Below are 16,607 nucleotides of genomic sequence, written 5' to 3'. Positions count from 1 at the left end.
TCAGCCAAGACTTTGTGACACTGAATGCATGTCTTTCTTTAATCAAACAATACAAGATTTTATTGTTTTTGTTTTATCAAATTGTAAGTTGATCCAAAATTAGAAAAAGTAATGGATCATTTATGTAAAATGGCAAAGATTAGACAACTAGTCATCTTTGTGGACTAATTCATAGACCATGTGAAAAATAACAGTTTTCCATTTTAAAACAGGTTACTACGTTTTGAAAGCTTCTTTCTGACTGTAACCAGTGGAAACATTTTCCTTGTGTTATAAATAAATATAGTAAAATTAGCGAGGCCTTTTGGGTTTTCCCCTCCGACTTAAATTCTTCTCCAATCAAACGAAGATAGCATCATTTTATTTTCTCAATATAAGAGTAATGCATTACTAATTTTTAAAAAATGAACAGAAAAGTTTAAGAAAGTAAGACATTCCCACTACCCATATCCTTTTCTGAGATCTTGAATCCCATTTCATATAGGGGTGCAGGGGAAACGCTGAGCATTGAGGCTGCGTTGTGGGGGGGGGCGTGAAGGGAGAGGTGGGTGGACAGGGAGTAGAGGAGAGAAAAATTATTCCTCAAAGAGGAAGAAAAGACCAATGGACATGGGAGCAGATGTAGTTTCTCTCTGCTAACCAAAGAAAGGCAAATGCCAACCACAAGATAAGCTACTTCTGGTTTCTGGGATTGGCAGAGGAAAATGAGTGGCAGGACCTGCTGTGAAGGGAAAGGAAACGGGTGGGCCGGCTCCTGCCGCACTGCTGGTGGGAGTGGTAATTGGGGTTCTGAGCTCACGAGTGACGTGGCTCTCACGTGAGCAGGAGCCGACGTGTGCAGACGTCCTTCTAATCCAGGTCTTTCGTTTGGTCCGGTTGCCATCTCCCTATTACCTCGAGGGCTGGCGGGCCTGTGGCCAGGAGAGGAGGAGGAGGAGGTAACTTCCCTGATCCCAGCCAGTCTATGTGTGGATGGGTGCTTGCCCGGGGGATTCCTGCGGTGCGGGTAGAGGAGGGTGGAGACTAACGAAGGACGAGGCTCGCTTTCTCCACACCCTTGCACTATCCCCGGCCCTTTCAAGAACAAGAATGGTGGACCCTGGGGGCCAGATTACAGGGGAGACCCCAGACCAGGAGGGGGGAAACCTGAAACCTTTGGCATCCAGGGCCTTGAATCGGGAAGGGCCGATGTTAAGGTTCTTGTCCTGTGTGCTGGTCCATCTAGCAAGCCAGTATCTTGGGGCTAGGCGTCTGTCTTGTCATTCCCCGTGTCTTTCAGTAGGGCGCTGTACCACTCGGAGCAAAGGAATAAAGAATCTGCCCCGAACTTCTGCAAGTCAGTGTAAAGGTGGGATTGCCCCGCGGTCCCCAGAAGGGCGGGGATGGCTGGGGTCCTCCTCCTAACTCGGGCGCATTACTGACTCCGCAGTCACCTCCCTGCTCTTTTATATAGGAAATAGGAGATGACAGCGCGTACAGGAAACATAGTTGTCGTTGGGGCTATGACTGCGTCGTGCAGGGGAATCAAAGAGATCTTTGCGTTTTCTTTTGCTCCTCCGGTTTTTCTCACTCCCTCGCCCCGCCTCCCCTCTTTCCAGTTGTTCGAAAGGGGTGTGGTTTTTCCTGGGAAAATGGCCGACCGCTGGGGCTGGGGCTGGGGGCTGGAGGAGGGGGTGGATGGACGCCCTTGCTTGAAGAGGGCTGCTGTTAGCGCAGTCCTGAGAAGTGGGGATAGGGTGAGAGACCAAAAGGTGAAATCCGTTTGACAACCAGGACCTTGGATTCGGAAAGGCTGGTATTGGGACTGTCTGAAGTGCTGTTCTGTCTGCCTAGCAGTCTGTCTCTGCCCTGTCGCCTGTCTGTGTCTTTGGATCTTGCGGCTGAAGGCCAATCCAACTCTAGGAGCAGGAAGAAGAGGAAAATTGTCCAGAAACAAGTATGTCAGAGTGAGAGTGGTGGCACTATTTAGGGATCCCTGGGCTGGAGAATGGTGAAGACTGCAAACTCCAGTGGGCCCGTGGACCTCCCCCACATACCCCTCCTCCTCTCCTCTCTGGACCATTTCGGAGCTTGCAAAAGAAAGTGCTCTGCACGGAAAGAAGTGGCTGGGAGGACGAAGGTGTCACGAGAGTCCTGGGGTGGGGGTGGGGAGGACCTTTCTCCAAATTACTCTTTGGTACCAGAGTTGTCAGTCCTTAGGTTAGGTGGAGGCGGAAACCGAGATGAGGGAGGAAGGAAATTGCTCCCGAGCCGTGGATATAATGGGTGAGGGTAGGAGTATCCTGGTACCTCTGGGTTGGTGGGGGTGGCGGAGGCAAGGGCGGAGTTCGAGACTTCTGTGCATTTTACTCCTGTCTGGCTTCTAGACACTCTCCCTCCACCACCATCCATTTTGTTACAGGGAAGGAGTTGTGGCACTCACCTTCGAAGGCAGTGACTTTCGGGGCTGGGGGCTGGGTGGAGGACTGGAGGAGATCGAAGGAACGGGGGGCGGGGGGGCGGCTCATAATGAACTTCAAAGCCGCAGCTCAGTGAGGAGAGCGGGGGAACCGAACGTGGGAAATATTGGGCTCCGCGGGACTAGGGCCAGTGATTCCGCAGAGGAACGTGTGTCCTGTCCCGGATGAGGTTCATCTGTCTGTCCCAGGAGCTCTCAGCACCACTCCCCCCACCGCTTTGTATGCAGGTTTGCAGGACTCCGTGTACTTCCAGGCAAGAAATAGAAGGAAGAAACTGCCTGGACCCCTGAGGGTGTATGTGGGGCTGCCACTGCCCCCAGGACATCTGGAGGGGCAGGGGAGGTAGGGAACTGATTAGCTATCCTAAATTTAACATACTGGGGTGGGGTGGTTGAACATGAGGTTGGAGAATCTGGAGGTGGGGAAAATTTTCAAAATTACATTCCTGATTAAAAAAAGGGATCAGTGATCTACCCTTGAGTCCCTGCCATGTCCCCATTTGTTTTGTCTCTTTGTAGGTCTGTAGTTCAGTCTGTCTGCATGCGAAGGCACAGAAGGAGGAGACTGAAGCCTCAAATCTTTCTTTCATTCTTAGGTCCCCCAGTATCTGTAGCTGCAGCAGAGCCTGCTGGCTGTAGCTGAAGACTCCACAGCCCCCTCCCCCTGCCCCCTGACTTGGGAGCACTCTTCTGGCCAGAGCAAACCCTCCAGACACTCGTGGCAGCATGGGCCGAACTCGGGAAGCTGGCTGCTTGGCAGCTGGTGTAGTGATCGGCGCTGGCGCCTGCTACTGCGTATACAGACTGACCTGGGGAAGAGATGAGAGCGAGAAAATCTGGGACGACCACGATGACGATGAGGAGGAGGAATCTAGCGATATTGCAGAGACTGGGAAAGGAGCTAAGGCTAATGCTGGGGCAGGGGCTGGAGCCAGACTTCAGGGTGACTCAAAGGCCAAGGCTGAGGTGTCCGTGGAACTCAGGAGTGGACCTGATGTAAAGGCAGAGGCCCACTTGAAGGCCCAGAGTGGAGGTGGCCTAGAGGCCAAGGCCAGGGCCCTTTTCAGCACCCTGAAGGAACAGGCAAGTGCAAAGGCGGGCAAAGGGGCCAGGTTGGGTACCATCTCCGGAACCAGGACCCTTACACCTGGTTTACCCTGCCCAGGAGTCAGGGGTGGAGGCTGCCACCCTGTGAGGAATGGAGCTAGGGCTGGGGGCAGGACTAGTGGCAAGTCCAAGGGAAGGACCAGAGGTAAGAGCGCCAGGACTCCAGCTACATCATGGCCTGTTCGAAGGGGCAAGTTCAACTTTCCCTACAAAATTGATGATATTCTGGGTGCTACTGACCTTCAAAAGGTCCTTAACATCCTAGAAAGAACTAGCGATCCTTTTATTCAGGAAGTAGCCTTGGTCACTCTGGGTAACAATGCAGCATATTCATTTAACCAAAATGCCATTCGTGAATTGGGTGGTCTCCCAATTATTGCAAAACTAATAAAAACGAAAGATCCCATTATTAGGGAAAAGGCATACAATGCCCTTAATAACTTGAGTGTGAATGCGGAAAATCAGGGCAAGATTAAGACATATATCAGTCAAGTGTGTGATGACACCATGATCTGTCGTTTGGACTCAGCTGTGCAGATGGCTGGTCTAAGGCTGTTAACCAACATGACTGTGACAAATCACTACCAACATTTGCTTTCCTATTCTTTTCCAGACTTTTTTGCTTTGTTATTCCTGGGAAATTACTTCACCAAGATTCAGATTATGAAACTAATCATAAACTTTACTGAAAATCCAGCCATGACAAGAGAGCTGGTCAGTTGTAAAGTACCATCAGAATTGATTTCCCTCTTTAATAAAGAATGGGACAGAGAGATTCTTCTTAATATCCTTACCCTATTTGAGAATATAAATGACAACATAAAAAATGAAGGGCTTGCCTCATCCAGGAAAGAATTCAGCAGAAGTTCACTTTTTTTCTTATTCAAAGAATCTGGAGTGTGTGTTAAGAAAATCAAAGCATTAGCAAATCACAGTGATCTGGTCGTGAAAGTAAAAGTCCTAAAAGTATTGACCAAACTTTAACTGGGGGTCTGTCCCAAACAATACTGAGGTAATTTTTTTAGTTTGCACTTGGGAACAATGCATTTTGTAAATTCTTTGCTTTTCACTGTGCTTATATGTCAAAGAGATCCTTTCAGCTGCTATTTTGGAATAATGAATATCACATATCAACAGTGATGCTGGTTGTGATGGTTGGTTTTAGGCTAGACCATTTTAAGGATGTCAGATGAATACTAGAGCTTGTACAAAGAAAGCATTTATTGATTCCATCTTGCTACCTAGATTGAGATATTTTTACTCTTTCCTCTACTTAAACTGACAGCGAACTAATCACGAATAAGCTATACTTTTGTATTGGTTTACATTTGTTAATCTTGTGTTTCATCAATAAAGTTGTGTGTTTTAACCAGCAAAAAAAATTATGTTCTTGAGTTTATGATATATTTGGAGAGGCAAGATGTATGGAAACAAAAAGATACTAACAAAACTGAGAACCTCTAATCATGGCCATCTGTTTCCTATTTCTGCAGGCAACAGTGCTCTCCTCCGGATGCTTAAGTAGAACTGGGCATGAAGGATAGGATAAAAACAGGGCGGAAGGGCATTGGAGGAAGGAGGAGTGATAGGAAGAAAGGCATGGAGGTGGGAATTTTTCTCCACAGAAGAAGGAGGCTGTGCCTTCTCTGTGGAATAAAGTGTGGGGAGGGGAGTGATGGAAAATACAGTCTAGCAGTTGGGTGAGTTCCATTCATGGAGGTTCCCTGATTTCTAAACTGAGGTGTCTGTATATTATTCCACCAACCCCTGGGAGACACCAAACTCTTTTGTGACCAGAGGAGTGACAGGATGAAAGGAACATTATGTGGCTGACTTGTGTGCAGAATGGGTCAGAGTTGGGGTGGGGACAGGAGTGGCCACTGGAGATTGGAACACCACTTAGGAAGTTACCACCATAGTTCAGGCATAGATGTTAAAGGCGTGAAATTTCACTGGTGGCAATGGGAGTGGCAAGGGGAGGAAGGAAGTGAGAGTTGCTTTGAATGAAGAAGTGCTGGAACCTATCCTGGGGACATACAGAGAGGGACAATTTTATTGTAGGGTCCTGAGGGCATTTGATAGGAAAACATCCTCTTTCTTGTCCAACTCTGGTGTCTATGGGAGTGAATATGTTAGTGATTATTTTGAAATTATGAGAAAATATAAAAGAATACTTTTTAGTGCTTCTATCAGATTTCTTTTACAAGATTGGTTGGGGCAGGGTCTTTATGGAACCTCGAGAGGGCTGTTGGCATCCATACTGGAGAAAATCCACCTCTCTTCCAACCCAGAGTATGGTGAAGGTGTGGGTGGAGGGACACTTTCAAACTGTGCTGGTGGGAGCATACTTGGTACAAGATCCATTTGGATACATGTTTCAGAAGCTTTCAAGATGTGCATGTTCTTTGACCCAGTAATTCCACTTATACAAATTTGTCCTTAGGAGATATAATTGGTTTAGGAGAAATAACTGGCTTGTACAAGTTTGTGCATCTTTGCACTGTTTTGAAGAGTGAAAAACTGTGAATGACCCAAGTGTCTTGAAATAGGCACTTGGCTAAGAAATTAAGGTATTGAAACATTATTCAGCTCTTGAAAATGTTGATGGGCAACTACACTTATTTACATGGAGAAAATTCAGCATATATATATATATATTTTTTTTTTTTTTTTTGTGTGTGTGTGTGTGTGTGTGGTACGCGGGCCTCTCACTGTTGTGGCCTCTCACGTTGCAGAGCACAGGCTCCGCACGCGCAGGCTCAGCGGCCATGGCTCATGGGCCCAGCTGCTCCGCGGCATGTGGGATCTTCCTGGACCGGGGCACGAACCCGTGTCCCCTGCATTGGCAGGCGGACTCTCAACCACTGCACCACCAGGGAAGCCCTCAGCATATATTTTAAGTGGAAAAGCCAGTTACATGACCATATACATAGTGTATTCCATTTTTGAGAAATATAAAATATTTACATGCATTAAAACTTCTCTAAGGCTATATACCAAAATAAGAAAAATGGCTATGAGTAATAAGACAGTGCATGAATTTAGTATTTGAATCTTTTCCCTCATCTGTATTTTCTTATCTGTAATGTATATTGATTTTTTGTGTAATTGTTGGAAAATAAAAATGTTGGGTACAGGCTTGGTTGGAAGTGAAGGAGATGATAGAATGGGAGAATGGGTGGGGTTTATATGGATATGTTTCCCACATATTGAGTGGGAAAATATTTAGACCAAAAAGGAGGATGTGTTGAAATGATAGATGAGCTGTCAAGATGTGGATGCTAAGAGTCCTTATATCATATGATTAAATGAGGTAATGTGGGTAAACTGCTAAAGTAGTGCTGGAACATAGGAGTTAATTGATAAAAGTGAACACCCTTAATTAGCTAAAAGACAGGGTGGATAATTTTTAATTTATCTTTTTTTCTAAGCTGTCCTTCTGCCATACGCTAGTGTTATTTTTCCCCAGCTTTATTGAGATATAATTGACATAACATTGTGTAAGTTTAAGGTGTATGACCTGTTGATATATATATATATTGCAAAATGACGACCACCATAGCATTAGCTACCACCTCCATCCTGTCACATAATCACTATTTCTTTTTTGGGGTGAGAATATTTAAAATCTACTCTCTTAGCAACATTCAAATATATAATACAGTATTACTAGCTATAATCACCATGTTGTACATTAGATCCTCAGAACTTGTTAATCTTATAACTGGAAATTTGTACCATTTGACCAATATCCCCCCACTTCCTCCACCCCCAGTCCCCAGTAACTACCACTCTACTCTCTGAGTTTGTCTTTTTTAGATTCCACATATAAGTGATATCATACAGTATTTATCATTCTCTGTCTGACTTATTTCACTTAGCATAATTGCCTACAAGTTTTTCCAAAGTTATTGAAAACAGCAAGATTTCCTTCTTTCTCATGGCTGTGGTATATGTACTACATGTTCTTTAACCATTCATCTGTTGATAGACACTTAGATTGTTTCCATATCTTAGCCATTGTGAAGAATGATGCAATGCTTATGGGTGTGCAGATATCTTTTCGAGATCTTGTTTTTATTTCCTTTGGACATATATCCAGAAGTGGGATTGCTGGATCATATGATAGTTCTATTTTTCATTTTCTTTTAAGGAACCTCCATACTGTTTTCCATAGTGGCTGTACCAATTTGCATTTCCACCAACAGTGCACAAGGGCTCCCTTTCTCCATGCCCTCTCCAACACTTGTTATCTCTTGTCATTTTGATGATACCCATTATAACAGGTGTGAGGTGATATTTCATTGTGGTTTTGATTTCTATTTCCCTGATGATTAGTGGATGTTGAGCACCTTTTCGTGTACCTGTTGGCCCAGTGGATTTTAATAAATAAACTGATAAAATAATTCCTCTGAGGAATAGGGTCTTTGTTCCCTTCTAAGAACTGAATATGTTTCCTCAATTCCATCTCATCAATTTTTACAACATTCCTAATGCCTGGGTTTAGACATGAAGATATGAAGCCTAAGTATTTCTCAAAGTAGGGTTGGTGGAATTCTGGGAGTACATGTACATGTTTCTGGGTTTAAGGCATTTCCTATAAATGTTTTTTAAGCGTTCCGTTTTCATTAAAGAAATTCATTATAAGTATATTCTGTATTTTCAAGTGTCACCTGGTGACTTGGGAGCCAAATTTTGTGTTTATGTTAAATACTGTCATGGCACTAAGTGTGAGCACCACTGTATTCATTGATCATAAGATAGATGTTTCCCTGCCACCCCCTGCTCCCCAGTTTTAGTATTTCTGAAGTTATGATAGATCTTATAGTTGGTGGCACCTTAGCATTGTGTCATAGTTTAAATAGAAGTATATTTTTTTCATTCTTAGTGGTATATAAAATAATGATGTATCTAAAAATCAAAGGCATCTTAGATCAATGAAATTGTTTCTCATCAATGAGACTACGTAAAGACATAATACATAGAAGATGCATTTGCTCCATAGTAAGTTAAGTATCACTTTGTACTGATAGAGGTTTGGCAGTAGTTTGAGTTACAAAACTGGCAGAGGGTTGAGGGGGAGTCATTAGACTCACCCTACTGAAGGAATGTTTAAATCAAGAGAATCTGTGTTCTTGCCATTGGTATCATATTTATGTTGCAGACTGATTTAGAGCCACCAAAGCAACATTATCAATCTCATGGAATTAATGTTAATTTAAATTTGTTTAGTTATATAGCTTGATTTATTTTTAATTTGTGAGTTTTTTGCTTTGTACTTTGTATGAGAGTGAAGAGTGGCAGAATATGCTACCCCAAAATATGCCACTTTGGCATAAGGATTATTTTGAGCTAAAAGCACTTGAAAAATAGCAAGTACAAGAAGTGCACTCTGAACTTCCCTTTTCTTCCTGAAGACAAGAGATAAAAATCCAATGTGAACGATGCCCTTCCTATACCAGGAAGAAAGACATATTATTGTCTCCAGAGATGGGGAGTTGAGGCTGAGAGAATTCTGTAAAACAGTTCTTGTCAAAATAACTTTTATCTTCCTTTAGTCTCCACATATTTTAGTTTCTTTTGCACAATTGCTTTTCTTCCTTCAATCCAATATATAAGCATTTAGGTTTTGCCACTTCTTTGGATCTCATTTCCTTATGAAGCCTCCCATATCATGCAAACCTTGTGTTAAATAAATGTGTATGCTTTTCTCTTGTTAATCTGTCTTTTGTCACAGAGTCCCAGCCCAGAACCCAAGATGGGTAGAGGAAAGATGTTTTTCTCTCCAAGAGCTATAAGTAAAGGCATTGATGCCTAATTTTAGGTTGTAAATAATTAAATAAGATTATAATAATAATAATTTCAGACAATATTAGAAGCCCTTGAGTTTTCTCCTTTTTAGAATAATATTACTCAAATTTGGTAAGCAAGATATGCATGTCAAAGACATGTATATTATAGAAGAAAAGAGGGGGGTGGTACCTAGCATTTGTCAGACATTGGCATTTTATATATTTACCTCCCACCCCCACCTTAGTCTCAATAATCATGTCAAGTAAATATTATTATATTTTTGCTGAAGAAGAAATGGGATTTGGATAAGTTGGATAAGATTCCCAAGATCACTCCATTAGTAAGAGGCAGAGCCAGTGGCCTTCCAAACCTGATCAACTGGTTGCTTTAAAGTTCCTTAGTATGGAGCCAAACATCTGTATAATGCCTCCATACATACCCAACACAAAACTCCCCTTGATGAAGACAGACGGAAATGAGATTCTGTACGTTGATTACATAACTTTGTAGAAACACACACAGCAAGGTGTAGAAGAAAGAGTAAAGTCTTAGGGGTTGCCTATAGGCGAGACTTGGGTGAGAAACAGAGATACTCATATTTATCTTGCTGCTCCTATGTGTCAGGTAGGGTGAGCAGTTGGAGAATGGAGCAAATAATAACAACTTCTGTATTGATATCTTGAACTTGGGGTGCTGAGTGACTTTTCTACATGGGGTGAAAAATGAGGTCAATTTGCGTAATAAAAAGCCACCGTGCAGCAGGGGCACAGGTCTGACCAGTGTCCATCTGCTCCTGCAGGTCTCTTTTCTCATCCCTTCCCATTCTTCCCTCTCCCTCCCTCGCACTTGTCTTTTCCTTTCCTCCTTCTGAGAGACCATTGGCAGTAGTCTCTTTGTGCTTCTGTGTCTTTTGTGGGTGACCATTTAATTCCCATGACACCAGGTGATGCACCGGTGGGCATTTGATACAGAATAATATTTGTCATTGCTGTGGTAATACGGTGACCTGGGTGTGGCTGGATGCCAAGATTTTTTGGACCTTTGTTGAACAGAGACTGAGAAGGCACCAGTCTTAACGTGGCACAGCCCTATGTGCACTGCATGCAATTTTGATGTCCCACACCTGGTATTGTTTGGCACAGAATCACCCAGACTTTGGTAAGTGCTGTGTGAGACAGATATGTGACTGCCTGGTCCAGGGAGGCCACAGGGCCGGCCCAGCCACACGCAGATGTCCTCATGCTTTCACATCGGAGGCTGCCACTCTCAAACATTTTGGGAAGGGCACAGTTCTGTGATTGTGGCAGCTCATCGGGGCAGGGAGGGGGCAGTGTCCTCTCTTTAGAGAGGATGGCAACTTCTGGGTAACTGAGGAAATTAGAAACTCAGAGGATATTTTGCTATTTTGGTTTTTCTCTCATCTAATTGTTTTAGGAATTTAAGTGGGTCTATCCCAGTCAAATGTGTTCAAAGGGAATTTTACAAAGATGGAGTATAGCTCTCTTATAAATTGTCACCCAAAGCATAATATTTCAAGGCTCAGGAAACTGGTTTTCTATTTTTAAATTCATATTTTACTTGCCTTGTTTCAAAAGGGATTCTAAGTGTAGGTTTAGCAAATTGATGTGGTTCAGGCAAATTTTGTGTTTATGCCTCTGTTTAGTTAATTTCTCTGCTAAATTCCCTTGAGAATGGTTTTTTTGAAGAGTGATTATGACTATTTTCCATGCTATCTTTTTACATTCATTTTACATCACATCCCAGGTTGAACGTTTTATTCTGATTTCTCTGTTTAAACTGTGGCTCTTCCTTGCCTTTAAATGAGAACTATCGTGCTGCCATCTCGGGGTGCTGAAGACTAGGGTAATGACCCCTGGTTTGCTCTGCCCTGAGGTGTGGTGTCAAGCAGGTTAACACATATTTACTTTCAGAGATGTGTATCTCCATGCTTTCCCCTCTCCATTGGGTCCCTCTCAGGCCTTGTGTTAAGGGCTTGGGCAATGTTAGGTTTGGGGGTAAGCCTGGGTGGAGGGAGAAGGTAGGGGGTGGGAAAGAAGCCTTATTGGATGGGTAATTTTATCCTAACAGGTTCATGCCAATGGAATTCAATCCAGCACTGGCAGTGGGCTAAGTGTAACTTTTTGGCCCTGTTGACCATTTACATTTTAAAAAGTGAAAGAGTAAATGTAATACAAGCATCTTTGTTTGCGCATTAGAGCCTTCTGTTTATTGAGCATTTTTCTAAGTTTGCACATGGACATAACATGTTATTAAATGGGGTGGAATTTCTTTTTAAAAATAAAATAACAGAATGACAGTCTATGTTACTATAAGAAATGTAATTACGAAATAGATCAGATTCTTAGTGTTGGCTGCTAAGAACATTCTGTCCCTAAGGTCAATTTGCATCAGAAACCAAATTATCAGAAGGTTTTTTATTTAGTGCTCAAGGAATCAGGGCAAGCTGACTTAGCTAGATGTTAGTGCTGTCAAAGTAGTAGAACCAGGTGTATCCACATCTGCTATGGAGATTGACTTGTGGCTGAAATCAAATACTTGTATTCAAGAGCTAGAGCATCTTTCTCCTTGGACACAATTAAAAATTTTGTCTGCCTAGATACCCCTTTGCCAGAGGTGGATCATCAGTTGATGGTAGTTTTATGACTGGTAAGGTATATTATCAATTAGCTTTCATACAGAGTTTGAGAGATGTATACTTTTACAACAGGAGAAAACTGTAGTATTTGCAATGCATCCTCTCCTACATGTTGATTAGTATCTTTCTTTTCTGGATTTTTTTTGATGAGTAATGATAACTTGTTATTGATTTTTTTTTGAAACTCAAGCAAAATGAATTGTCACCTCTTTAGTTTTTTTTCCATTTCTATTTCAGTCTTTGCTAAAATGTGGTTTAACTATAATCTTGCTAATTTTTGTGGCTTTCTTTCAATAAGCTGTAATGAAAACCCTGACATAATGAAATGGATCAATAAAATAAACTAAGAGTTTGCGTGCCACAACTAAGGAGTCTTCCTGCCGCAACTAAGGAGCCAACCTACCATAACTAAGGAGCCCACCTGCCACAACTAAGGAGCCCACGTGCTGCAACTAAGGAGCCCACCTTCTGCAACTAAGACCAGGTTCAACCAAATGAATAAATATTTTAAAAAATAAATTTTTTTAATTGAAGTACAGTTAATTTACAATACTGTGTTAGTTTCAGGCGTACAGCAAAGTGATTTGGATATTATATTTTTTTTCAAGTCTTTTCCATTATAGGTTATTACAAGATATTGAATATTGTTCCCTGTGCAACAGTAAATCCTTGTTGTTTACCTATTTTGTATATGGTAGTGTATATCTGTTAATCCTATATTCCTAATTTATCCCTCCCCCCTTCAACTTTGGTAACCATAAGCTTGTTTTCTATATCTGTGAGTCTGTTTCTGTTTTGTAAATAAGTTCATTTGTACTTTTTTTAAGATTCCACATATAAGTGATGTCATATAATATTTGTCTTTCTCTGTCTGACTTACTTCACTTAGCATAATACCCTCAAGGTCCATCCATGCTGTCACAATGGTAAGATTTTATTCTTTCTTATGGCTGAGTAGTATTTCATTGTGTGTATCCGAAACACTTTGCTGTATTCCTGAAACTAACACAATGGTATATATGTATACCCCAATTTCTTTATTCAGTCACCCATCAATAGACACTTAGGTTGCTTCCATATCTTGGTATATTATCCATACTATCTTGTAAATAATAGCTGCAGTTAACATAAGGGTGCATATATCTTTTTGAATTAGTGTTTTTGTTTTCTTTGGAAAAATATCCAAAAGTGGAATTGCTGGATCATGGTAGTCCTACTTTTAAATTTGTGAGGAGTCTCCATACTGTTTTCCACAGTAGCTACACCAACAGTAAATGAAGGTTCTCTTTTCTCTACATCCTTACCAACACTTGTTATTTTTTTTTCTTTTTTTGTTTTGTTTTGGTGTTTTTTGATAATGGCTATTCCAACAGGTGTAAGGTGGTATCTCATTGTGATTTTAATTTGCATTTCCCTGATGATTAGTGATGTTGAGCATCACTTCAAGTGTCTGTCTGCTGTCTGTATGTCTTCTTTGGAAAAATGTCTTTTCAGGTTCTCTGCCCATCTTTTAATCGAGTTGTTTGTTTTATTGTTATTGATTTGTATGAATTATCTGCATATTTGGACATTAATCCCTTATTGAATATATCATTTGCAAATATCTTCTCCCATTCAGTAGGCTGCCTTTTTCTTTTGTTGATATTTTCCTTCACTGTGCAAAGCTTTTTACTTTGAAGTAATCCCGTTTGTCTATTTTTGTTTTTATCATCTTTGCCTGAGGAGACATATCAAAAAAAATATTGCTAAGATTGATTCAAAGAGCATACTGTCTATGTTTTCTTCTAGGAGTTTTATGGTTTTAGGTCTTATATTTAAATCTTTAATCCATTTTGAGTTTACTTTTGTATATGGTATGAGAAAGTAGTACAGTTTGATTATTTTGCATGTAGTTGTCCAGTTTTCCCAACACAATTTATTGAAGAGACTGTCTTTTCCCCATTGTATATTTTTGCCCCTTTTGTCATAGATTAATTGACCTTGTAAGTGTAGATTTATTTCTGTGCTCTCTATTCTGTTCTATTGATCTATGTTTCTGTTTTTGTGCCAGTACTATACTGTTTTGAGTATTGTAGCTTTGTAGTATAATTTGAAATCAGGGAATGTGATATGTCCAGCTTTGTTCTTTTTTCTCAAAGTTGTTTTGGCTATTTCAGGTCTTTTGTATTTCCATATAAATTTTAGAATTATTTGTTCTAGTTTTTTGAAAAATGCCATTGGTGTTTTGATAGGATTCCATTTGAATTTGTAGATTGGCCATTTTAACAATATTAATCCTTCCAATCCATGAGCATGGTATATCTTTCCCTTTGTTTGTGTTGTCTTCAATTTCTTTTGTCAATGTTTTATAGTTTTCTTAGTACCAGTCTTTTACTTTCTTGCTTAGGTTTATTCCTAGGTTTTTTATTCTTTTCTTATGCAGTTGTAAATGTTTTCATAATTTTTATTTCTGATAGTTTGTTGATAGTGTATAGAAATTCTACAGATTTCTGTATATTAATTTTGTATCCTGAAACCTTACTGAATTTATTAGTTCTAACAGTTTTTTGGTGGCATCTTTAAGATTTTCTATAAATAGTATCATGTCATCTGCAAACAGTGACAGTTTTACTTCTTCCTTTCCAATTTGGATGCCTTTTATTTCTTTTTGTTGTCTGACTGCTGTGGCTAGGACTTCCAATAGTATGTTGAATAAAAGTGGTGAGAGTGAGCATCCTTGTCTTGTTCCTGATACTAGAGGAAATGTCTGTGTCCTTCCCTGGGTTAGGGAAGTTTCCAGCTATTATTTCTTCAAATAAGTTCGCTGCCCCTTTCTCTGTCTCTTCTCCTGGGATCTCTATAATGCAAATGGTAGCTTAATGTCATTCCAGAGGTCTCCTAAACTATCCTCATTTTTTAAAATTCTTTTTTGTTTTTTCTGTTCAGCTTGTGTGATTTCCACTACACTGTCTTCCAGTTCACTGATCCATTCCTCTGTATCATCTAATCTACTGTTGATTCCTTCTAGTGTACTTTTTTAAAATTTTGGCCATGTTGGGTCTTCATTGCTATGCACAGGCTTTCTCTAGTTGCGGTGAGTAGGGGCTCCTCTTTGTTGCAGTGTGTGTGCTTCTCGTTTGCAGTGGCTTCTCTTGTTGTGGAGCATAGGCTCTAGGGTGTGCAGGCTTCAGTAGTCGTGGTGTGTGGGCTCGGTAGTTGTGGTGCGTGGGCTCTAGAGCACAGGTTCAAGTAGTTGTGGCACACGGGCTTAGCTGCTCCGTGGCATGTGGGAGTTCTTTCTACTACAAGGACACTGATGCTAACGAGGAAACTCCCAAAACAGCTGCACGAGCTTTAAGAGCAGAATCTTTGTTTCCTATACCCCTCAGACTCTTCTGTTTGCAAGCTCCACTGGCCTTCAAAGTCAGACATTCTGGAGGTTTGTCTCCCTGGTGCAGGACCCCCAGGCTGGGGAGCCCAATATGGGGCTCAGATCCTTTGCTCTTTGGGGAGAAACTCTGTGATTGTGTTTATCCTCCCACTTGTGGGTCACCTACCCAAGGATGTGAGTCTTGGATATATTGTGTGTCTGCCCCTCCTACCCATCTCACTGTGGTTCCTTCTTTATAACTTCAGTTGTGGAAGATGTTTTCTGCTAGTCTTCAGGTCATTCCCATAGATAGTTGCTCTGTAAATAGTTGTAATTTTGATGTTCCCATGAAAGGAGGTGAGTTCAGGGGCTTACTCCTCCACTATCTTGGCCACACCTCCCCTCTTTCTTATTTTCTAATACAGGTTTCCACTGCTGTCCAAAAGTAGAGCGTTCACAAGCCAAAATGGCTTAAAGTGAAGAAGCAATTACCTTAGGACAAATATTGTTAATGGATGCACAAAATAAGCTGAGATAAAGCACAGATGCTCAAAGACACAGTTCAAAGCTATGGCACCTTGATGCTGAGATGATGAGTGTAGTTCACAGGGAAGGAGCTTGGCAGTGAATGCTACTCTCACTCCTTGGGGTACATGCTGCTTCCATAATAGCTTGGTTTGCTGCAAAACAAATGCTGAATGCTATTTTCTCTTTTCATCTTTTTCCATAAAAGCAAAAATTGCCTTTGGATTTCTTTCAGTTTGTGAAAACAGGTACTAATGTAGGTCTTTTGTAAAAAAGCAAGTAGCATGAAGCAAACTTTCAAAAAGCGGGAAATTTGTGTATGCATTAATTTCCATAAATTTAGCACTTTTTTCACTGGATACCATAATTTTTGATAAGTTATATCAATATTTTGATTTTCATTTATATCAAAATATTTAAAAATTTCTTCTGTGACTTCTTCTTTGACACATGTTTTAAGAGTGTGTTGTTTAATCTTCAAATATTTAGAGATTTTGCAGCTATCTTTCTGTTATTGACTTCTAGTTTAATTCCATGTGGTCTGAGAGAATACTTTGTATGCTTTCTACTCTTTTAAACTTGTTAAGTGTGTTTTATGGCCTAAAATTGTGGTCTGTCTTGGTTAATATTTTATGTGAGCCTAAGAAGTATGTGTATTTTTTGCTGTTGTTGGATTAAATATTCTACCAATGTTAATTAGATCCGGTTGATTAACGGTG

The 16,607-nt window shown here is 41.0% G+C and overlaps 1 protein-coding gene across 3 annotated transcripts; it reads left to right on the top strand.

The window, feature by feature from the left end:
* Positions 1 to 810: 810 nt before the first annotated feature.
* Positions 811 to 4,960, top strand: ARMCX1 (armadillo repeat containing X-linked 1). 3 transcript variants are annotated; one of them, XM_022580757.2, is made up of 5 exons: positions 811 to 938; positions 1,280 to 1,348; positions 1,837 to 1,936; positions 2,687 to 2,801; positions 3,055 to 4,960. In XM_022580757.2, exon 5 carries the CDS (start codon positions 3,185 to 3,187, stop codon positions 4,547 to 4,549), a length of 1,365 nt encoding a protein of 454 aa, XP_022436465.1. In that variant the 5' UTR covers positions 811 to 938; positions 1,280 to 1,348; positions 1,837 to 1,936; positions 2,687 to 2,801; positions 3,055 to 3,184; the 3' UTR covers positions 4,550 to 4,960. The 3 variants fall into 3 exon arrangements, with proteins under 3 accessions (XP_022436465.1, XP_022436461.1, XP_089760397.1); XM_022580753.2 differs by having other exon boundaries at positions 1,774 to 1,936; XM_089904271.1 differs by having other exon boundaries at positions 1,280 to 1,936.
* Positions 4,961 to 16,607: the final 11,647 nt, after the last annotated feature.

This window comes from Delphinapterus leucas, chromosome X (genome assembly GCF_059928025.1).
Source record: "Delphinapterus leucas isolate spDelLeu-1000000601 "Yukka" chromosome X, BTC_Dleu_Yukka2, whole genome shotgun sequence".
Taxonomy (NCBI): Eukaryota; Metazoa; Chordata; class Mammalia; order Artiodactyla; family Monodontidae; genus Delphinapterus; species Delphinapterus leucas.
The sequence above is the reverse complement of the archived record's forward strand: the minus strand, read 5'-3'. Positions and strand labels throughout refer to the sequence as shown.